Source organism: Lissotriton vulgaris, chromosome 1_1 (genome assembly GCF_964263255.1).
Source record: "Lissotriton vulgaris chromosome 1_1, aLisVul1.2, whole genome shotgun sequence".
In the NCBI taxonomy this organism is placed as follows: domain Eukaryota; kingdom Metazoa; phylum Chordata; class Amphibia; order Caudata; family Salamandridae; genus Lissotriton; species Lissotriton vulgaris.
Window position 1 is genome coordinate 1731176846 of NC_141685.1, and position 24301 is coordinate 1731201146.

Consider the following 24301-nt stretch of genomic DNA (forward strand, 5'->3'; position numbering starts at 1 on the left):
TCCAGCTGCTGCGCATAATGCAGATCTTTGGGCAAACCTCTGGACTATACATGAATCCACGGAAGTCCACCCTTGGGGTCTTGGGTGGTGGGGGCGCGCTCGGCTCCTCGGCTTCATGGGGTGGTGAAATACCTGGGGGTATTCCATCAGATTTTCCCACCACGTCTTGAGTTCGGAACTGGGTGCCTGTATGGGATCATGTGCGTGAAGACATAAAGACCGGGTCTCATGCCCTTGTCTATTTATGGCCGGTCAGCCATTTTTAAGATGGTTTCACTCCGGCACCTACTGTATCAACTGCAGAATTATCCGTACCAAAATCCCCCTAGGGGGTTCCGTCAGGTCAATGCAGAACTGGGTCAGTTTCTCTGGGAAGGTGGAGCGGCAAGGGTGGCGCTACTGACTTGCTTTCAGTCTACGTACTGTGGGGGATTGGCGATCTCAGACATTTTGTCTTATTATATGGCCTTGCACTTGCTCGTCCTGAACGAGTGGTGGTATGGGGACAGGATGGATCCGGCATACGCTGTTGAACAGCGGTGCATGAGGGAAACACACCATACATACAACTCTCTAATCGGGCCCCGTTGAGACGCTCCCTACCGACAGCCACTCGGACTGTCTTCCAGATCTGGAGGCAGGAGTTACGGAGGATGGGTTGGTGGAACAGACTGACCCGGGAAACCCCTCTTTGGCATAGGGGCTGCCTACTACACTTGGAGGCTCTGTCTGGATTCCACAACAGGGATAACACTAGGATCTCCACCCTGGGCGACATCATGCGGGGACCGGTTTTGAAATCATTCCAGGATATCTAGAAAGACTTCCAGATGCCAAAAAAACATTTTTTTTAAGTAGTTACAGTTCCGACATGCTATTTCCCCTAGTTTGGAGGGGTTGGAGTCAATGGCAGAGTTCAGTCCGGTGGAGGCCAATGTATTTATGGGGGACCTCCACGACCACAAGCTCTCTAAAATTTACCAGTCCCTGGTCACACATTGTTCCCAATCGCTACAGCATCTGAGGGAGACTTGGGAGGGTGACGTTGGTCAGATGGAGGAGAAAGACTGGACGGAGGCCATGGCATCTCAATGAAGAGCAGCCATCTTAATGAACCTACGACTTATCCATTTCAAGTACCTGCACCGGGTATATTATACCAGGGTTAGGCTATGGAGGGAGGGTTTGGTGGCCTCCCCAGTGGGTCTTCGATGTGTACACGAGGACGAAACCCTGCTGCATACTGTCCGGCACTGCTCCGCATTAGCGCGTTTCTGGAGGGGGGTGCTGGCCTGTCTCTGAAGTGTTGGGGTAAAACCTTCCCAACTCAACGAAGCTGGTCCTCCTGCAGGTTATGGAAGGGATCGGGGGAAACATTTACAAGCACCATCTCCTGCTTCTGGGATTTACCCTGGCGAAAAGGGATATTGCTAGGGCTTGGAAGGCAGCGGTTGCTCCTTCTGTCTCTGCCTGGAAAAAATTGTCTGGACTTCTGTATGGGTCTAGAGACCCCAACCTTTGTGGCCAGGGGGTGCCCCCGAAGGAACTTTAAGATCTGGAAGCGCTGGGCAGACTATTGTGGCCTGGAGTAGGAGCCGGCACAGGGGGACCGGAGCCGGGACCCAGAATGACCAGCCTACTTTTCACTGGTATTATCCTTTTTTCTTTGATTATTTTTATTTCCTTTCCTTCAGATGTTCGGCAGGACAGCTGCCTCCTAGGTGATGATTTTTTACAATTGTACAATGACAGTTATTGATATGATATGTTGCTCTGGAATCGACGACTGTGGGGTGGGTTGGGGGTGTTACAGTTTTAGGGTTCTGATTTTATTTGTATTCCTTTTCACCCTCTCCTGAAAATGCATGCAAATGGTCAAATTCAATTGATGTATATTGAAGCAGCAGAAGCCTCTGGGTCACAGAGCTCTGAGTCATATGTGATGTTTTGATCAATAAAATCTGTTTAAAATAAAAAAGATGTATTTGTGCCATAACCAATTTAGAAATTAGCAGGTATGTATTTTAACTTGTGGGAAATAGTGGTTACATATTGGAATTCAGCTAGGCCCAAACTATAAACGGAATTTGAATATCTATTTAGTGAATAAAAGTAAGAAATGATGGTAGCAACATAACTCCTATTTAACCAACCAGATGCTAAAAAGAAAAGCGTGTTATAAACAGCATACATTCGCATTTTCCAACCTGAATGCAACACAAATCAATCTTTCTGGTTATTTCATTTTTTGGGGCAGACAACAATGGAACAGCTAACCTCAAAGGCACGGGATCACATGCACGAAGGCAACCTATGAAAGTGCTCTCGGGAAAGGGACCCGACAGAAACAATACGGTATAAACATGTGGAACAGAACATGATATTTCAACATCAAAGACAAGACAGAAAAAAATGGCTTACCCGTTCTAATGCTGTATCATAGGAAGGTAATTCCTTCTCGCTAGTGGAAAGAAACAAATACAAAATGTAAGTGATATGAAGCTATGCCTCCTAAACATGAAAGCTAAAAAACATGGCTTTTCGTCATTTTTTAGGTCGACGCCTACCAGACAGAAGAGCTGCCTTGCCATCAGAGCTGTCTGGGCATCTTAGAGACGTTCGGACGACCTCCCTAGGAATGCATTCCACCCATTACTTACCAATGGCTCTGTGGTTTGTAACTCACATTTGCGTGCTTTCTATTTGCTAACTTTAATTGTTTTAGGCTGTCCAGCTTGAGTTTGTCCCTTCACTTGCCCAAACCTTACTTGCTGTATTCTTCCACCAATACTCAATTTCTGTAAACAGACCTTTATTTAAATCTTGTTCTTATCTTGTCACATATGCTGCGCATTTAAATACAGAGGGATCTCAGGCTCCGTCTACCACAGAAGCTTGGCCTTTACTTTTCTTTCTCCAACTTCATGGTGAGAGGTTTAGGTAACAATCATGCTGACTACTGAGGGTGTGCTGGTCGAAACCCTGTACGATGTTATCTATTTTCCTAGTATTCAACAAAATGTAAATGTCTGTAAATGAACTGTTCAGATATTTCTGATTTAGCACAGCACAAATGAAGCACATGTTTTGGTAACTCTGAATGGAGGTCGAAATATTTTATTATGACCAAAACAAATCCATACTCTAGGTGATGACATTTCCACACATTGTTTGTGAACGGTATACTTTCATCAGTAAAATTGTATGTCTGTGCAAATTGAACGGTCATTTCAATTAAAAGATGTGTTCGGTATAATGGCAGTACACTTTCACACCATGCATATTCCATTTTCCCTACGTCACTCTACTCTGGACTGCTCCAGACCACTGCACTCTACTCTGCACCACTCCACTCCTCTCTATTCTACATCAATGCACTCTACTCCACACTACTCCACTATGCACCACTGCACTCTTCTCCACTATGCACCACTGCACTCTTCTCCACTAAACTCTACACCACTCCACTCTAGGCCACTCTAATCTGCAACACTGCACTTTATAAGTCATAAGTCAGATGTTCTCGTAGAGCGCACATATCACCGTGAGGTCTCATGGCGCTTAGCAGAGAAAAACACACAGACCTTGATGAAGGCTAGGGCCTGATATCGCATTGATTATTTTGGGAAGAGCCAGGTTTTTAAATATTTACGGAAGGATTGGTGGTTAGTGATTAACAAAAGGTGGGGGGGTAATTTATTCCATAGTGGAGGAGCCACATAGGAGAAAGACAGACGTCCATTGCGTGACGTCTGAGCCAATGAACTCTTCTCTGGTGCATTCTATGCCAATCCTCTCTACACCACTCTAATCTACCACTGTACTCTACCTTGCACCACTCCACTCTACTCTGAAAAAATCTACTCTACGACACTACACTCTGCGACAGTGCTTAATTTGAGCCGGTGGTTTCCGGTGCTCTGCACCAGCACTTAATTGTCAGCACCAGCTCTAGTGACAGTCGACCACATGGCGGGCTTTCTGAGATGAGCATAACAGCTGTGTTTATTAAGTCAAATTGCATTCAAAATGATTAATACCAGCCTCTCACAACATTATTATAGCTTTTGTGTAGCCTGAAATAGTCTGAATTGGCACTCTTGGAAGAGTGTGATGGTTAGGTGTTATATTGGTACTGTCATTAGCAGCGCTGGCAGGGGCACTATGTGGTGCAGCCTGCAATTGCCTTCCGAGTAGGGCCCTGGCACTTCATTTTGTTTTACAAATTAAGCACTGTTCTGCGCCACAGAACTCTACTCTGCACCACTATACTCTGCAACACTCTACAATACAACACTTCAAGCCAAATGCACTCTACACCATTGTACGCTACACCTCTGCTCTCTATGCCACTCTACTATGCACCTCTTCACCAATGCACTCTGCACCATCCTACCATACACCACTGCCCTCTACACTGCACACTCTGCTACTGCTCTCTACCCACCTCTACTCTGCATCACTCAACTCTACATTACATTACACTACTCTGCAACACTGCACTTCCGCCACGGGACCCTACTCTGCACCACTGCACTCTACAACACTGTCCTCTAAAACACTCTATCCGGTGCTACTCCACTCCATGCCACTCTATTCTATGCCACTGTACTCTACACCACTTTACTCAGAACCAATGCCCTCTATGCCACAGAACTATACACTACTGCACTTTATGCTACTGCACTATACTCTATACTATGCCACTGTGTACTCTATGCCACTATACTCTGCAACACTCAATGCTACTTCACTCTGAGACAGCTGCACTCAACACCATTGTACTCTACACTTCTGCTCTCTACGCCACTTTACTTTGCACCACTGCACTCTTTAACCCTCAACCCTATGACACTACATTCTACGTCGCTCTATTCCACTCTGTGCCATTCAATTCTATGCCACTGCAATCTGCCCTGCGGCCCCTCTACTCCATGCCCCTCTATTGTATGCTAATGCACTCTACACCACTTTACACAGACCAATACACTCCATGCCACTGAACTCTACACTACTGTATGCCACTGCACTCTACTCCACTAAACTCTACGCAGTCCAATCTAAGACACTCTAATCTACATTACACTCTATGATACTTTACTCTACAACACTCTACCCTATGTCACTAAACTCTATGCCAATCTACTCTGTACCAATGTACTGTACTCTACAAAACTCTACGCCACTACACTCTACTCTACTTTGCAACACTGCACTCTCTGCCACTGAACTCTACGCCACTCTAATCTAATCTGCATCACTATAATCTGTGCCAATGCATTCTATGGCAGTCTATGCCAAAGCACTCTACGTCACTATACTCCAAGCCAATCCACTCTATGCCACTCTAATCTACTGTGCACCGATGCAGTCTACGCCTCTACTCTGCAATGCTCTGTGCTATGCCAGTGCACTCCACCCCACTTTAATCTGCACTCCACTGCCCTCTACTCTGCCCCCTCCACTCCACTCTACATCACCTACTCTGCAACACTGCTCTCCCTGCCACCAGACCCAACGCCACTCTACTCTGCACTACTGCACTCTATGCCAATGCACTGTATGCCACTACACTCTACATCGCTCCACTCTAATCTAATCTGCACCACTTAACTCTACCCCTCTACTCTACACTGCTCAATGCTATGCCAGTGCACTCTACTCCACTCTACTGTGCAACACCTCACTCTTCCTCACTGCACTCTACACCACTCCAGTCTAAGCCATTCGACTATAAACTACTGCACTCTACATTACTCAATTCCACTCTGTGCCAATGTACTCTACACCACTACACACTACATCACTTCACGCAACTCCTCTTTTTTACACCACTGCACCCTACACCACTCTATTGTATGTCACTCCATTCTGCACCCTATGCCACTTCACTCTATTCTGAAATAGTGTGCTCTACACCACTCTGCATCACTACATTCTACGCCACTGCAATTTACTCTGCACCGCTCTCATTTACGTCACTGCACTCTACACCACGTTACTCAAAACCTATGCAGTTTATGCCAATCTACTGTGCACCACTGTACTTTACGCCACTTCACAACACTATACTCTACACCACTAAACTCAACTCCCCAACGCTCTACACAACTCCCTCAAAGCCACTTTACTCCACTCTATTCTACAACACACTACTCCACTCTATTCTACAACACACTACTCCACTCTATTCTACAACACACTACTCCACTCTATTCTACAACACACTACTCCACTCTGCTCCACTACTACTTCCCTCTATGCCACTCCACTCCGCTCTACTCCACTCTCTACCCTTCCACTGTCTTCCACTATTCCACCCTACACCTCTCTACAACACTCTACTCCACTCTATGCAAACCCCTCTATGCCACTCCACTCTGTTCTACACTATTCAATTCAACTCTATGCCAATCCACTTTATGACACTCTACTCCCCTTTAACACTCTACTCCATACTAAGCTATTCAACTCTGCACCACTACGCCTTCCACACTACATTCCACTCCCTTAACGACGCTGTACACCACTCTACGCGACTCCATGACACTTATCTCCACTCAACGACTCTCTACGCTACTCCATAATACTCCACTTTACGACACTGCACTTCACGCCACTCTCCTTTACCCCACATACTTTAGCCATGCTGAACAGCAGCCACACTGGTGTGCAACACGTCTAAAGCATATTGGCAAAGCCAATAGCGTTTGCATAGACACGACCTATTGGCTTTGTCACTGCTTGTTTAATTGATGAAAGTGTTCTCTCAAGACAAAATAACCTGTGGAAAACATGTATTTTCCAAAGCTCGTGCAGATGTCACTTGGAGCTCTGATTGTCCTTGACGTGGATGCAGTGCTTTTTTTGAGCCAATGGGTTTCGGTGCTCGGGACCAGCCCTTTTTTGTCAACACCGGTGCTTATAGAGCAAACTCAACCCAAAAGTATTGGAATGCTTTTCATGAGCACCAGTTAATGATTTGTCAAAAATCACAGAAAGTTGAGCCTACCCAGAGACTCTAACCTGGTTCATCAGCATTAAAGTCAGCAGCTCTGGCAGCTACGCCACATCCCCTCCCCACTTTTAGGGTTTCATGGTTAGGGGTTAGTTATGTTATAGTTGGCGCTAACAGGAGCAATGGGCTGAGGCAAGCTGCCTTCTCATGATAGCCCCTGCACCTGCGTGGATGGTTAAGTGACACTTGATGTGGAAGGAGCAGGTCAACCAACCCAAGGTGAAGTCACCTTTCTGGAGCTAAGTATGCTAGTTTTAACAGAACAACCACAGTACCATTGAATAACAGTAATTCTAATGGGGGTCATGCCAGGCAGGTGTCAATACTAATTGATGCAATGCTCACACAGGTTCTTTGCAGTGCTTTAAAGAGAAATAGAGAAGTGCTGGTACTCACTATCCTGTGTACCTGTCTCCTTTTAGGAAGTGCCAGTACTCTCCCATTAAATGTATTGCAGCGTTCTGGCGAAGTTCACCTACTCTCTGTTTCAAAATAAAAAAGTGTTTGTAATCAGTACCTGATAGTACCTGCCCATTTAAAGCACTGGGTCTTTGCCTCTACAGTGTCATATGTCCCCTACACTTTAAAATAAAAAATGTCAACCATTCAAATTAATCCCAGCAGTACTGCAGTAAAGTGGCTTGAAGACTACAAGTTCCAGATGACTGAGGCAGTTTACTTAAATTAGGGCTTTAATTAGGAATTAAGTGTTTCAAAAGTAAGTAAAAAGTGCATTATTTTTAACTCCGTAACTAATAATGTCATTTTCTAGCTTAAATTAATACTGCATACATTATCTATACCATCCACCCAATATGACAAAAATGCATGTTTGCTTAGATGTTTATATAGAGGGAATATACTCTCTTGTTAAATGATTCAGACAGTTCTGAGACAGTGTAAGTTAGCAAAAATGCCAACGTAAGGCGCTATTTAGAGACATTCACATTGAGCAGAGTACACACAGGGAGGTCATACCTTCTCCCGGTGGCACCTGAAATCGTACTGGTGAACCCACATATGCCCGTACCAGGTGTATAGGTAGGCGAGCCGCCTATTACCAGGGGCACATCTTCAGTCTAGAGCTCAGCTCAACTAATATAGGTCTCTTACAGATATATCGTTACCAAAGATAAGTAACTTGTTCATCTGAAAGACTATTAGTTATGGATTCCTTACCTTAGACTAGATACCCCAGCATTACCAAGCCCAGAGGTGGGTCTGCGAACCGAGTTCACACCAGGAAGTCCTTAAGAACAGAGTGGCCAAAGAATCCGTCTTTCCGAACTTGGCTGTCCAGGCAGTAATGTTTAGTGTGCAACGAAGCCCACATGGATGACTGGTAGATGTCATGAAGGGGGACTCCACGTCCCAAAGCAGTAGTGGCTACCATCACCCTAGTGGAATGGGCATGCAACCCTACTGGAGGCTCCTTTTAATGCAAAGAATGACCCATCAAGAGATGGTTCGTTTTTGCACGGCCCAACCTTTCTTGGCGCCCACAGAGCCAACAAAGAGCTGATCATCCACCTGGAATAGTTTTGTGTGATCCAGATCAAATGAAAGCGCATGTTTTTGATCCAGACGGTGGAGCCTCTCCTCCTCTTTAGAAGGATGCGGGGTGGGAAGAAGGTGGGCAAAGTGATGGTCTGTCCTATGTGGAAAGAGCACTTTGGGAAGAAAAGAAGGTGTAGTGCAAAGGACAACCTTCTCCGGATGAACAGCCAGGAAATGAGGTTTAGAAGAAAGAGCCTGAAGCTCATCTCATCCTGTGACCAGAGGTGATGGCAACCAGAAAGGCAGTTTTGAGAGTCAAAAGTCTGAGGACAATTATGCAACGGCTCCAAAGGAGCGCACATAAGGTAAGTCAGAACAAGGTTCAAGTCCCACTGGTGCATCACAAAAGGAATAGGAGGAAACAGGGGAGTAATGCCCTTAAGAAAGCGATTTACAATAGGGGACTTGAAAAGAGAAGGCCGATTAGGAAGGCGAAGAAAGGCCAAAATTGCCGAAAGATAGCCTTTAAGAGTACCCAGAGCAGAGCCCTGCTGGGCCAAAGAAAGAATGAAGAGCAGAACCTCTGAAAGAGGGGCAGACAGGGGATCTACAGACTTTGCTGTGCACCATGCCACAAATTTGTTCCATCTACAGGCGTATACCGTTTTAGTGGAGGGACACCTGGCTGCCAAGATTACATTACAGACTTCGGAAGAAAGGTCAAAAGTTAGCAACTGTCGCCGCTCAATCTCCATGCAAAGAGGTGGAGGCTGGACAGGTTCGGGTGAAGGACCGTGCCCTGCTGCTACGACAGAAGATCCTCCCGAAGAGGCAGTCTGATCGGAGCATTGATGGCAATGTTCTTCGTGCCCAGTCCGGAGCCACAAGAATGACTTGGACCCGGTCGCCCTTGATCACCTTCAGCACTCTGGGCAGAGTGGTATAGGCGGAAAGGCATATAGAAGACCGCAACTCCACTCGTGACGAAAAGCGTCGCCTAGGGAGTGTTGCCTTGGAAATTCCAACACGCAGAACTGCTGACATTGCGTGTTCTCTTCGGTGGCGAATATATCTAACCAAGGCTCTCCCCACTGCCGAAAGAGACCTTGCACCATCTCCGAGTGAAGACGCCATTCGGGATCCATCAAGCACCGGCGACTGAGTCTGTCCGCCCTGGGATTCAGTGAACCTGCCAGGTGTTGAACCACCAGAGACATGCCCTGATGTTCCAGCCATGTCCAGAGGAGAAGGGCCTCCTGACATAGGGTCCACGACCCCACCCCGCCCTGTTTGTTGCAGAACCACATAGTAGTGGTGTGGTCCGTGAACACCTGCACTACTCTCACTTGGACAGAAGGAAGGAATGCCTTTAGTGCAAGATGAATTGCCCGGAGCTCCTGAAGGGTAATGTGTAGGCCGTACTACGCGAGAGACCGGAGGCCTCTGATCTCCGCCTCCCCCATGTGGCCGCCCCACCCCATAAGTGATGCTTCTGTCACCACTGTGAACTCTGGGTGGGGGAAGGGAGAGGGATCTGCCAATTCTGGTTCGTTAGCCACCACTGCAATTGGTGTACAGATTCCCCCTCTAATGCTGTGCCAACTGGAACTTCAGGTTCCACTTCAGAGACGGCATATGTCACCTGGCATAATCCACCAGCAGGAGGCCATGAGGCCCAGCAACCTCAGGGTCATTCTGAACGAAACCAGGGATAGAGGCTGAATGAACGGAATCATAAGCTGAATATCCCAGACTCACTGTTCTAGAGGATAAGCCAGAAACGGCACTGTATCCAGGACCGTCCTGATGAAAAGGAGCTTTTGAGAGGGAATCAGGTGTGACTTCGGTACGTTGATAGTGAACCCCAGCGAATGCAGGAGGTCCGCTGTAGTCTGGAGGTGGGAAACGACAGCCTGAGGCGAGCTCGCCTTCAACAGCCAGTCGTCGAGATTGGGGAAGACTGGAACCCCTAATCTGCGCAGATGAGCTGCGACCACCACCATCACTTTCGTGAACACCAGAGATGAGCTGGTACGGTCAAAGGGGAGCACGGTAGACTGAAAATGCTCGTGGCCTACCGTGAACCTTAGGTAACGCCGTTGAGCAGGCAGGACGGGGATGTGAAAATAAGCGTCCTGCAGGTGGCATTGAAGGAGGGGTAGTATCGAAGGGGGGAGGGAGTAGCCCCTTCGGACTATCTGCAAAACCCACCTGTCTGATGTTATGCTGTGCCAATGGGGGAGGTGAGGGCGAATCCTGCTGCCCACTGGCAACTGGGGGCCCTGAAAAGTCGGACTAGGAAGGCTTGGAGGCTGCTGCAGAGGGGACGCTGGTGGACTGACCCGCCCGCTGGCTCCTAGACCACAATGCGGGGTCCCACGTCCCTGGCCGCGCAGATGCTGGACAGCTTGCTCAGGCCTGTGGCTCTAGGCAGGACCTAGTGGGGCACCCCTTCCGTAGCCACGAAAGGGGAGAAAAGAGGACTGAGCGGGGCAAGAGGAGGTAGCGAGGCCCAAGGATCTGGTGTAGACCTAGAATCCTTAAAGAGCTAGAGCGTGTTGTCCGCTTTGTCGCCAAACAAGCGACTTCCATCAAAAGGCATGTCCAAACGAGTTGATTAGACATCACACAAAAAGCCAGGCATAGCGTCTCAGGACTACCGACGTTGAAATCGTCCTGCCTAGTTAGTCGGTGGTGTACAGCCCACATTGTACGGCAAACTTCGCAGAATCTCTGGCCTCAGCAACTGCACAGGATAGCACAGCCTCTACTGTGGCAGCACCTGCGCGACCGTGTGCCACACAGAGTGGGTGTAATGGCCCAAGAGACATGCGGTGTTCACTGACCGCAGTCCTAAGCTGGCGGAAGAAAACATCTTCCCAAGGTGATCCAGCTTCTTGGATTCCCTATCAGGTGGAGGAGTAGGGAGCAAACCCTTGGAAGTTGAGGCTTGGTAGGGTGTTGGGAGAGGAAAATGGGGTCGCCCGGGGCCGGGCGGTGGGGTCGGGATATCATCCTATACACAGGGGTCCCTGTACTGGGCTTAGACCAAGGGCCCAGAAGGATGTCCGTGAGGGCCTCATTGAATGGCAGCAGGAGATCCTAAGAGGCCACTGCCAGTTGAAGCACCTCGATCAGGAGGTTAGTCCTGACCTCCACCGTAAGAAGCACAAGCTTCAAGGCCTCAGCCGCAATACGCAACAACACAGAGTAAGAGGCTCCCTCTTCCGTAGCCACTGTAGAGGGAGAAAGCATGCCAAGGTCTGGAGAAGTGTTCAGATCACTGGCCTCACCCAACTCCTCTCTCCAGTTTGGCTCTTCCAGCTAGTCTGCCAGAGGGTCCACAGACCCCTCCCAGTCCTCCTCACCCTCCTCTGGTTGCCACTAAGGGCGAAAGGGAACACAAGGGTACAATAGAGGTGCAAGAGTACCAGTCGGCGCCGTAACTGGCATTGGTCAACGCTGGTCCGGCTATGTGTCAATGTCAAGGGGGAGGCTGGGGTAGACGTCGGTTGGGGACACACCCAGCTTCGGAGGGGCCAAGATGTTGCCAATGGATTTGGTGCCGGAAGAGGTGTTGTAAGGTCGACCAGCGCCGATCCGGATCAGGGCCAGACTGCCCGTAGCGGGCACCGGGTGTTTCCCCGGTGGGCCACCATGGTGCGGGCCGGTTTTGTTACAGGAGGTAGCAATATCAGCCCCATGTAACAAAATCCCTAACAAACAACTCGGCCACACTCCCCCCTTCCCTCCTTGGGGGCCGGCCAAGAAGTTTACCAGAGTCGGTTTCGGTTCCCAGTCCGGCCCTGATCCCAGTCCGGCCCAAGTTCCCTGCAGCGTCGGGGCCAAAGCTGCCGGCATCAAAGGCCGAGAACCACCACTTGAGTCTGGGGGGCCCGAAGGCACGTCGGCAGAGTCGGGCTGCCCAAGATGGCTTCGTAAAAACTACAAAGTTTGCCAGGGGTCGCTCCGGATCCCGGGAAGGGAGGGAAGCTCGGTGCCGACCCAACAGGCTCCGCTGGCACAGCCGGACGACTACCTTCTGCATACCGCATTGCGTCGGTCAACAAACTGGGAGAACGCAAAGAGCAACTGTGCTTCTTCGCCTTCATTTTGTGCTTCGACTTACCTGAAGACGAAGACTTCGAAGAGGAGTGATGGTGGGGACTCAGTGACCTGTCCCGCAACCTCCCTCTCGACCAGGACCGCGTCTAAGTTGTTACTGCGACGTCATTCCGGCGATCACGACAATGAACGCGGAGTCGACCGACGCCACCTACAGACGCGCAGGTGTAATGTAGAAGAAATATCCTCCGGATCCAGTCTGACGATTTGGGCTAATTCTAAGGTAAGGAAACCATAACTAATAGTCTCTTTCACATCTTCATTTCCAATAATTTCTGTGGAGCAGGGAGCACGGACGGATTGGTTTAAGTTAATTCATGCCTGGCCGAAGCTCCTGATGTGACTGAGTTTTTCTTTGTTTTTGCTTGCCGGTCTTGGCTTGTTCTTTTTTTTTTCTTTGGGTGTTTTTGCAGACTTGTATAGCGCAAATTTGGCAGCAGGTATTGTAGCTCTGTAAATGAGCACCGGTCAAGCCGTTATGCAAGTGCTAATTTTTCAATTTAACAATGCACATATACACTAGCATCAGTTACATTGCAGAAGGTCGCATTCATGTTTTCTTAGGCAGGGACACATGACTGATTTGCCCAGAATCACAAGATATAGAGCCAACAAAGAGACTAGACCCTGGTTCCCGGGTTGGCAAGTCAGCAGCTCTGGCAATAACGCTGCATCCTCTCCCATTCAAAATATCTGCTATCTCTACATGCCTTGAACATTACGAACGGGCCATGGTACTGGGTGACGTGTTGCCAGCAATAGATGCAGAATAGGCAACTCATTTAGCACCCTCGATTCCCTCTCCCAGTTTCCAATTCCCAATGCTTCGAGAAGCAAAGGAGTAGGGGCAGAGAGAGGGGAAGACAGCAACCCACAGGCTGCACTGCACCTAGCCCCATCATTAAAAACAAGCCTTGGCAAAGCCAATGATCCTCGCCTATGTGAGAGCTATTGGCTTTGTCAATGTTTTTCCTCCATGTTGTACAGAGACCACACTGCTGTGCTACATGGTGAAACAATATTGACAAAGTCAATAGATCGTATGTAGGTGAGACCTACTGGCTTTGCCAATGCCTGTTTAAACTATACTAGGCCACACTAGAATGTAAGAACACTGGATCTTAAATTCAGTATGTCAAATGACAATATGAAAAGCAACTCTCTTGCCCTCTGGATCCTCAACAAAGAGGGACAAATTGAAGGCAGTTTATACACTAAACCGACTATCTGGAACACCTCATGGCACTTTTTAAGTGGAAATTCGCGTACTTTGAAAGAAAATCGACCCTGTGGGCAATTGCTCCATATACAGAGAAATTGCACATGAAAAGAAGATTATTTTGGCAATGCCAAAATCCTGAGTGAGAAGCTAGTGAACAGAGGGTATCCTAAGAAACTAGTTAAAACTGAATCCAAAAAAAGCATGGTTTCCATCTAAAGAGAAACTGTTGAACTCCAAAGAACGGGTAGAAACCAGTCCTCTCATGTGTCTTTACATATAATCCCAAAACGAACAAGTTTAAGAATATAATTCAAAGAAATTGGCGAATTCTTAGTCCTTTAGAAGTTATTAAACCTGTGTTCTTCTTCAGGAAAGAAAATAATCTGTGCAATCACTTAGTGAAAGCCGCATATCCAACTGAAACGAAAAGTGATCCACGTGAAATGATAGACATGCCACCAGTCATTGGCCATTTCAAGTGTAACAACTGTATGGATTACCAATTTACAATGGATTCTAAATCTATTGAAATTAATGGGAAAACACACCAACAATTGGAAATTCAAATTGTAACACTAAAAACGTGGTGAACTGCATACAATGTCCTTGTGATTACACATATATAGGGCAAACCACGCAAACAGTTAAGGCCAGAGTATTGCAACACAGATCCAGAATTAGGTGTTCCGTAACTGGAGCACCCTTAGTTGAACATTATAAAGATTTGGACCATTCAGAAAATGACATTTGTTGATCTGTTCTTTTTGTAGCTCAAAACAACTGCAAAGGACCTTTCCTTGACACTTTGTTAAAAAAGACAGAAGCAAGACTGATTGAAAGATATGGCACAGCCAGGAGAGGTCAGAATGATCTAGATGAGATGTGGGCCTTAATTTGAATTACTTTCACACTAGTATGCAACAGGAGACGATATCACCTTGTACGCATTATACTGAACATTAGATCTGTAGGATGAAAACGCAATTATGTGTGATTTAGGATATTCTCTTGTGTACTCAGTATTGCTTGACTCTTTATAATGGTATGCCGATACTGCAGATGATACAACTATGAGATATGTGGATTCTTTGATAGAAGTACAAGACCGGATGGTAGATAGTATACATGTTATACTTATGCCATGTAAATGTGTTTTTCCATTTGTTAAAATCTGTACTGCTATGATACTTGTATATTTATTGTTTTGGTGCATAGAGGCTTTTTGCATTATATGATATTGGGAACTGGTAATCTTTTACTCACTATAGCTTCCATCAATCAATCAATCAGGGATTTATGAAGCACACTACTCACCTGTGAGGGTCTCAAGGTGGTGGGGGGGGGTGGTGTTGCTGCTCCGGATCAGTCGAAGAGCCAGGTCTTGAGGCTCTTCCTGAAAGTGTGCAGAATGGGGGAGCGTCTGATGTCGACTGGGAGCTCGTTCCAGGTCTTTGCTGCAAGGCAGGAGAAGGCTCTTCCGCCTGCTCTGGTTCTGCGGATGCACAGGGTTGCTGCCAGGGCGAGGTCGGCAGAGTGGAAGTTCCTTTTGAGTACGTGGTCCGAAGTTGTGGAGGAATTTGTAGGCGTGGGTGAGTAGCTTGAAGGTTACTCTCCTCTCGATGGGGAGCCAGTGGAGGTCTTGTCGGTGCTGGGTCATGTGCTCGTGTCGAGGGGTTCCGAGGACGAGTCTGGCTGCGGTGTTCTGAATGGTTTGGAGCTTGTGTAGCAGGGTTTTGTTGATTCCGGCGTAGAGGGTGTTATTGTAGTCCAGTCTGCTGGTTATGAGTGCGTGGGTGACGGTCTTTCTGCATTCGGGGGGGATCCACTTTAAGGTCTTGCGGAAGATGCGGAGGGAGTTGAAGCAGGTGGAGGTAATGGCGTTAATTTGGCGAGTCATGTTGAGGGTGGAGAATAGAATGATGCAGAGGTTTAGAGTATGGTCAGATGGAGTGGGTGGGTTTCCGAGGGCGGAAGGCCACCTGGTGTTGTCCCAGGCGGTGGAGGAGGGTCCAAGAATAAGGACCTTGGTCTTCTCTGAGTTGAGCTTAAGGCAACTGTTGTTTATGCAGGTTGCAACGTCTTTCATTCCTTCCTGGAAGGGGGAGTCTGGTGTCTTCGGGGTTCTTCGTGAGGGAAGAGTATGAGCTGGGTGTCGTCGGCGCAGGAAACTATGCTGAGCCCATGCTGTCTAACGATGGTGGTGAGGGGGGCCATGTAGATGTTTTGGAGCATGGGGCTGAGCGAGGATCCTTGGGGCACTCTGCAGGTGTCTGAGTTTGCGTGGTAGTCTGATCCTTTGGGTTCTGCCGGTGAGCCAGTCGAGGGTGGTTCCCCGTATGCCAGCGTCGTGGCGTCTGGCGGCGAGAGTGCGGTGGTAGATGGTGTTGAAGGCAGCGGAGGGGTCTAGTAGGATGAGGGCCGCAGTGTAGCCCTGGTCGAGGAGCATGCGGATGTCGTCGGTGGTGACGAGAGGGCGGTCTCGGTGCTGTGGTTGCTGCGGAATCTGGATTGGGAGGAGTCGAGGAAGGCGTTCTCTTCGATGAAGGTGGTCAGCTGGGCGTTGACCAATCTCTCAGTGACTTTGGCTGCGAAGGAAATGAGCAATGGGCCGGTAGTTATTCAGGTCTGTCGGGTCTGCGGAGGGTTTCTTGAGGAGGGGTTTGACCTCTGCCCGCTTCCAGGAGTCGGGGAAGAGGCTGGATTCGAAGGAGGCGTTAATGGTCTTGCATAGTTCAGGTGCTGTGGCGGCGGTGGCTTTGTGGTAGATGTGCTGCGGACAGGGGTCCGTGGGGGCTCCTGAGCGGGTGTTCTTCAAGGTCGTGGCCGTGTCTTCAGTGGTAGCCGATTTCCAGGTGGTGATGGTGGGCTGCTCGTCATTGGTGTAGAGGAGGGTGTGTTTAAAGTCTGTTCGCTGAAGTTGTCGTAGAGGGCCTTGATTTTGAGGTGGAAATAGGAGCTGAGCTTGTTGCAGAGGTCCTACGATGGTGTGACAGCCGTCGGTTCACTGGGGGGTTTGGTGAACTGCTGTAAGAAGTTGAAATGTTCTTTTGCGTTACTGGCATTAGTGTGGATTTTATTCTTGATAAAAGTCCTCTTGGTGTCTCTTATGCGCTGGTGGTATTCAGTCATGGAATTCCTGTAGGTGTTCTGGTCTTCTGTGGTTTTCCTGTTCCTCCAGAGTTTATCAAGGTGTCTGAAGGAGCACCTGGCTTCTTGGAGGTCGGTGGTGAACCAGGCGGCTTTCAGGGGGCGTTGTTTGGCGAGTGACAGAGGGGTGCGAGCTTGTCTGCGCAGCTGGTGATCCAGCGGTGTAGTTCTTTGGCTGCAGAGTTGGCGCTGGTCGTGGCGGAGGGGGGGGGTCATGTAGGAGGGTGCTGTTGAGGTGTTCCTCTGAGACCTTGCTCCAGTTCCTTCATGGCAGGTGTGGAGTGGGCTTAGGTGGGGTGGTGGTGTTGAAGGTGAAGTTTACACTGTGATGGTCAGTCCAGAGGGGCTGCGTGGTGTTGCTGAAGTGGATGTCAGTCCCTCCTGTGTCCGGCTCTGTGGGTGGGGGTGGTGACGAGCTGCTTTAGTCCGAGGTTAGCGAGGTTGTCCAGGAGGGTGGTGGAGTCGAGGTGGAGGTTCAGGTCTCGGATGAGAATGTAGTCCGTGGAGGCAATGGCATGGGGTGCGACTAGAGGTGCAAGGCCCAGAAGGTCTGTAGGCGAGGGTCCAGCGCAGCATGGTTCTAGGGTTTGTCTGGATCTGGAAGTGGAGGTGCTCCGTGTTGGAGAGGGGGCCGCTCATGCTGGAGGTGGAGAGTCGGAGGGAGCTCTTGTGCGCAATGGCGAGTCTTCCTCCAGGGCGGTGAAGGCGGTCCTTTCTCTTGATCTTGTATCCGTCTGGGATGAGGGTGGCGATGTCGGGGACGGAGGAGGCGTTGGCGCATGTTTCTGTGAAGAAGGCGACGTCTGGCGAGAGGGTGTCAAGTAGGTCCAAGATCTCTAAGACGTGTCTATGTAAGAAGCGCACGTTGAGGAGGATGCACGTCAGGGGTTTGGTGGTACAGGCATCCGGCATGGGATCAGTGGTCATGGGGGTGCTCTCAATGGTGAAGGGTTGTCTGCAGTGTAGGCAGGAGAACTGGCAGTGGGTGGTGTTCGGCGTCGATTTCTAGCTGTAGTTGTTCCTTCCTGGGTTAAGTGCAAGGAGGGCGGCGGGGTTGTAGCGGTGGGATGTCGTAGATCCAGCGTTCCTGGCGCTGGATGCGGTCAGGTCGCCCACTGAAGCAGACGGGCTTGCCTTTGGTGCACCAGCGGCGCGGCTGCGCAGCGGTGGCCATTAAGTAGGGGAGGGGGAGGGAAGCACGGGGGGGAGGGCCGCAGGGGCTGCATCGGTGGGAAGGGCATGGAGGGCAAAAGGGCACAGATAACAGCCAAACAACAACGGAGGACACAGTACAACCACTGGCATATTAAGACAGGCACACCAAAGACAGGCTCCTGGAGCCCCTTTTTGAGACACACTGTATTTGGATTACAGCCTAAGTAAGTAGTACGATTAAGCATGACTTACACAGGAAATTTTGACAATATTCCCAAGTGTAGTTTGATTACTGGTCTGGGCTTTTTTTTTCACCTCGGTGGCTTATTTAGTTATCACTTGGCTAATACGAGTTAACGGTGACCATTCGTTTTTTCATTTTTAACCATTTTTCATTTTTAATTCTTATGCTTTTTCCTCTTTTTCTTCCATTTTAACTAAAACACCGGATTATAGGTGATGGGGTTCTGCAACCCAGAGTCTTCAGTCACTTTTTAGGTTGAGCCTATGGCAGCGTGCATGCGCTGCTTGGGAAATTGACTTCTTGAAATCACTTCACCTTTCTTCAGATTTAGTAGAAGCTTGCGCGTGTGGTGCTCACACGCGATTGGCCTTTGCGTCTGGCTTCAGCACAAAATTGGCCAAAAGCATGGGGATGTCCCAGCTTCTTTTGAAAGGTTTACTCCCAGAGCCGTTTGCTCTCGGGAGCCTGCAACGGGGCGCAGGGGCCATCTGTTTTGTGTCACATTTCCTTGGCGCTTTCTTTACAAGGCACGTGCCCTCCACCCCGGGCAAGGGAAAGCGCCAAGAAAACCTGACAAAAAACAGATGGCCCCTGCGCACCGCACCCACCTCCACATTTCCTAACCGGGACTCCACCCCGCTTCTATCAGTGCTACTCCAAGTGCAAAGCAGCTTCCTGACATAAATAAATAATAATATTGGTAGTACATTTGCTGCTTTTTTTTTTTTTTGAAAATTCTTTATTGTCAGGAATTCAGAAGAGATAGCAGTACGACATTATGGCATTGCAGTAACATAACAGTAGCTTGTTCCCCAAGTGGGGATAGTACGCAACATAGAGTATAGTAACAGTTACCGTGTTCATGCAGGGCCTAATAGTTGAAGTTAATAAACAGATATATGTAGCACAAGGCCCAGTGTCTCCCCTTCCTTGAAACCCCATCCCGCCCACATAATTCCAGGGCAGAAGGCTGAGTTTTCTCTTACAGAGCATGAGCGGGGACTCATAAAAATAAAGAAAACCAATCAAAAAACCAAACAGCCGTCATCATGATATCAGAGTCTGCGTATGTTCATCTATACCTTCTCGCATGCTTACAAAATCAGCATTACGTTTAGAGTGGTAGTGCGTGCATTACGCCTCCCGGCCCCTCCCCTGTGCACAGCAGCCCTCTATAGCCACTAGTCATCCTCCTCCTCCGAGTCTGAGTCCTCATCCTCTGGCAAAGCTTCACAAGGGTCACCTCTATATGCGTTCCATTTCAGCCACACCCGGTTCCATTTGCGGGGACAGGCTCTCAATACATACACTGCTCTTTCCTTAACCATGAGAAGGTCCATATTTCTTTTCCACCCTGCCACCGTTGGTAGCTCCGGAGCTCCCCATCTCTGTGCAATGTCTCGTTTGGCCACCGTCATTGCTAGGGTGACCCACAACTGTTCATACCTGTTCAAGTCCGTTGGTTCCCAAATGTTCAGTAGGCACCTGCGAGGTTCCGGATGTACAGACACATTCATGGCTTGAGAGACTGTTCGCATAATTTGACGCCATAGTTCCCTTATTTGTGGACATTCCCAAAACGTGTGTAGGAGAGTCCCTTCCTCCCCGCATCCCCTAAGGCAGTATGGGTGCTGCGCCCTTTGTATTCTGTGGAGCAGTGTGCGAGTGTAGTAGGTGCGGTGTAGCACCTTGAGCTGTATCAGGCGGAACCTGGCTGATATGCCCACCTCCCTCGGGGAGGCCAATGCCTCATTCCACTCCGTTTCATCCATATCGTCTAGCTCGGCCACCCATTTCTCCTTAAGTTTGTGCGTGGGATCTGGCGTGTTATTAATTAATTTCTTGTATGTGAGCGAGGTCGCTTTTTGCTCCATGTATTCGGTAAGCAGTCTATCCTCAAGGGGCGAGGACTCTGGGAGTGTCGTGTCTGGTGGGATTGCGCGCAGAAGTGCATGTCGAATCTGTACATAGCGGTATGTTTCAGTGGGCCCTAGGCCGTATTGTTGCTGAAGATGCTGGAAGGGAACAACCGTGCCTTTGTCCCAGAGGTCCCCAACTACCGAGATCCCTATGTCGTCCCATCTCGCAAAGCCTTTACAGGCCCTAAGGGTGCCCAGTGCCTTGGTGTCCCAAAGGGGCGTCAGCCTAGTGATTTTCCCCTTCCATCCTAGGCGTGCCTGCGCCGTGTGCCAGAGTGTCGCTGTGTGGAATGTTGGGCCTAGCAGGGTCTTGACCTTCGGGTAATTATACAGTACTGAGAGCATGCCCTCAGTCCCCAGTTGTGACCAATCTGCCTTGTATGCGGGGTCGTCTCTGGAAACGTGAATCCAGTGATTAATTACTTTAAGCTGTGACGCCCAGTAATACAATTGGAGATTGGGTAGTGCGATACCTCCCTCGTACCAACTCTTCACTAGTTTTGCCTGCGCTATACGTGCCGGCCCGTTACTCCACAACAGGCTGGAGACCAATGCTGCTACTAGTCGGAAATACTGCGGGCTAACCATATAAGGGGAGTTCTCTAGGACATACAGAAACCTCGGGAGAGCCATCATTTTGTAAAGAGCTGCGCGCCCTAGGAGGGTCAGTGGCAGCGAAGCCCAATATTGGACATCTGCACGCAACCTCTGCAGAGGCGGCTGCAAGTTTTCGACATAGAACTGTTTAGCATCTTTCGTCACATAAATACCCAAGTACTTGAAAGAAGAGGCGGTCACTGTAAGAGGGCAGGTAGGCGGCAACACCGGAGCCGGGCCGGCAAGTACATATAGTGTAGACTTGGCCCAGTTCAGGGTATACCCGGACGCTTTACCATGCTCATCGCAGATCGCCAATAGGGCGGGTACCCCTTCAGTCGGGCCAGTCATGTATACCAACATGTCGTCGGCGTAGAGGGAGACCTTGTCTTCCCACCCGTCGCTCCATGCGATTCCTCTAAATAACGGCGTCGCACGTAGCAGGATTGCCAGCGGCTCCAGCACTATCGCAAACAACAGGGGCGATAGCGGGCACCCTTGTCTCGTTCCTCTCCCTAGTGGAAAGGTCGAGGATATACGTCCGTTCGCTACCACCTGCACCATCGGCCGGGTGTAGAGCAGTCGCACCCACGCCATATACAGGGGCCCGAAGCCCATGCGGGTTAGTACAGCAAAGAGGTATTCCCACTCAACCAAATCAAATGCCATTTTAGCATCTAAAGAAAGTATCACAGCCTGTTCCTGAAGTAGATGCGCCTTTGCCAACACCCCGTGCACCCTTCGTAGATTAAGTGCTGTGCTTCTATGTGGCATAAAGCCCGATTGGTCAGGGTGGATTAGGGTAGTGAGATGTTTGGTGAGGCGGCTGGCCAGTAGCTTCGCCAGGACCTTCGCTTCTGTATTGAGCAGTGAGATGGGTCGGTATGAGGTACAAGCGGTTGGTGGCTTAGACGGTTTTGGGATAGACACAATGGTGGCCGTGCGTTGATCGAGTGGGAGCAGCGCCTTTTGTAGGCTGTCGTTGAACATGTCTAGGAGGGGCTGGGCCAGGATTGAGTCCATCGCCTTATACCACTCCACAGGAATCCCGTTCGGGCCTAGGGCTTTGCCGGATTGTAGCGCCTGTATTGCCAATTGGACCTCTCCCACAGTGAGGTCTGCCTCAAGTTCCTGCTGCGCTTCTGGTGAGAGCACAGGGACATGGATGTTGCTAAGGGAGTCCATGGCCTCCCGCTCGGTGACTGGCCGTGTCGGCGTGTAGATGTTCTGGAAGTGGCAGGCTAGAGTCTGAATTATGTGCTCTGGGTGAGTTTGCAGTGTGCCGTTCGTATCGTAGAGTCCATGAATCCCTTTGTTGCTTCCACCCCGCTTGTCTAGCCACGCTAGCATTTTCCCGGCCTTATCGCCCACATCATAGATTCTGTGTGCTGTACTCGCAAGGTGCCCTTTAGTGATCACGGTAAGGTGTGCCTGATGTTGCTGCTGGCGGAGCTGCAGTTCATGGAGCGTCTCAGGAGTGGGGTCTGTCATATGTGCCGTGTTCGCCGTGTGCAAGGCTACTTCCAAATTGGCCAGTGTGGCCCTCGATTCCCTCTTATGCCCAGTAATGGCTGATATGGATGCCCCTCTGAGGACCGTCTTATACGCCTCCCACAGAATTGAAGGTGAGGCGACCGACCCAGTGTTCTCAGTGAAATAGTGTGTGGTGGCTAACTTGAGCTTCTTCTTGATGCCAGGGACCTGCAAATAGTTGGGATAGATCGGGTATAGCCTACCCCGCTTACAATCCTTGGTGGAAATGTGAAGGGAGACCGGGGAGTGATCAGAAATTCCTCGCGGTAGAATGTCAATACTATCTACAGAGCTCAGTCCAACCCCCAGAATGAAAAAGTAGTCGATTCGGGAGAGGGTGTTATGGGGTGCGGAGTAGTGTGTGTATTGCTGCGCAGCAGGGTTCAGGTGACGCCAAACATCCGTGAGGCCCATAGCAGATAAAAAGCCCGGGAGTGCTGCGGCTCCTCTCTGGCGAGCTCGCTGGGGAAAAGTATCCAGTAGAGGGTCTGTGATGGCATTGAAATCGCCCCCCATGATCACATCTCCCTCGGGGAGATCAATAAGGAATCGGCTAAGCGCCGGTAGGGCTACAGCGTGCAGGGCGGGGGGGATGTAAACAGACACCACATTCAAGGCCCTTCCCTCCCATTGGCCTGAGAGTGCTGCAAACCGGCCTTGGTCATCCGTCTTGTGGCTAGTGACCAGGAAGGGGGGGTTGTTTCTGAGGAGTATCCCTGTGCCCCTGGAACCCGAGGTGAATTCGGAGTGTACCGCCATGGTGTACCCACGCCTGTTCAGGGCCTTACAGGTGGTTCCCGCCAAATGTGTTTCTTGCAGCAGTACTAGGTCTGACCGAGCACGCTTAACAGTTTGCAGCACCAAACCCCTTTTTATTTTATCTCCCAACCCTCTGACATTCCAGGTAAGGAGCTTCAGTGGGGGCACTACCGTCGTTACAGGGGTACCCATCGCGGGTGTAGCTTGATCATGCTGTGCCATGTGTAGCCATGAATCGTGTTTCCCATTATCAGGAGGAGAAGGGTGTCAGAATGTGGAGGCGGTACACGCCGCCCATAGAGTGCAGTGTATTCATGCCCTGTGAGATTGCAATAATGATGACGATGACCGTGAAACTTTAACTTGAACTTCGTAACTCCCATCCCTCCACCCCCTCCCTGCTCCCCTGCACCACGGACGAGTTCCCGCCCGCATCCCCAACTTGGCAGAGTGCTTGTCTCCCTCCCCTATCTAGTCTTACTTGCTTGTGGGGTTGGTGAGTCCCCTACAGGCACCGGCCAGAACCCGCCCTACTCAGTTCCATCGGCCCAAGGTCCCAAGTGTAGTGTTCAGTGCTTGATGCTTCCAGCGTAGTCATTCATCCCCTGCTTGGTTGACCTGAATCAAAGGGATCCCTTTCAAGATCGGAGTCTAGGCCCCCGGTTGCGCCCTGTTCAGTGGCTGGGCTGGGCTCGCGGCGCTCTGGCGTTTTCTCCTTACGGTGATCCTGGCGGTCCTTACGCGGGCGTTGAGGCTTGCCCGCCGGTCTCCAGCCATCCAACCATTCTCGTGCTACTTCAGGATTGTCGAAGAACCACGTCCTTCCCTCGGCCACAATCCGCAGTTTGGCGGGGAAGAGCATCGAGTAGGGTAGTTCCCTGTCTCGCAAAGTCTTTTTGACAGCATTGAAGGATTTTCGACGCCTGGCCACCTCGGCCGTGTAGTCTGGGAAGAACGCCAGCGTGGAGTTCAGGATCTTCACCGGCGGCGCCACCCTGGCCGCCTGCAAAATGGCGTCCCTGTCTCTATAGTTAAAGAGTCTGGCCAGCACCGGTCGCGGTGTGGCCCCTGGTTGGGGTGGACCC

The 24301-nt window shown here is 49.8% G+C and overlaps 1 protein-coding gene across 1 annotated transcript in view; it reads right to left on the minus strand.

Moving 5' to 3' along the window:
- USP6NL (USP6 N-terminal like) overlaps nt 1–24301 on the minus strand; it is a 927917-nt gene that overhangs the window by 403283 nt on the left and 500333 nt on the right. The window contains exon 4 of the mRNA XM_086918996.1: nt 2422–2461. Within this exon, the coding sequence (XP_086775122.1) occupies nt 2422–2461 (40 nt within the window). The remainder of the gene's footprint in view (nt 1–2421; nt 2462–24301) is intronic.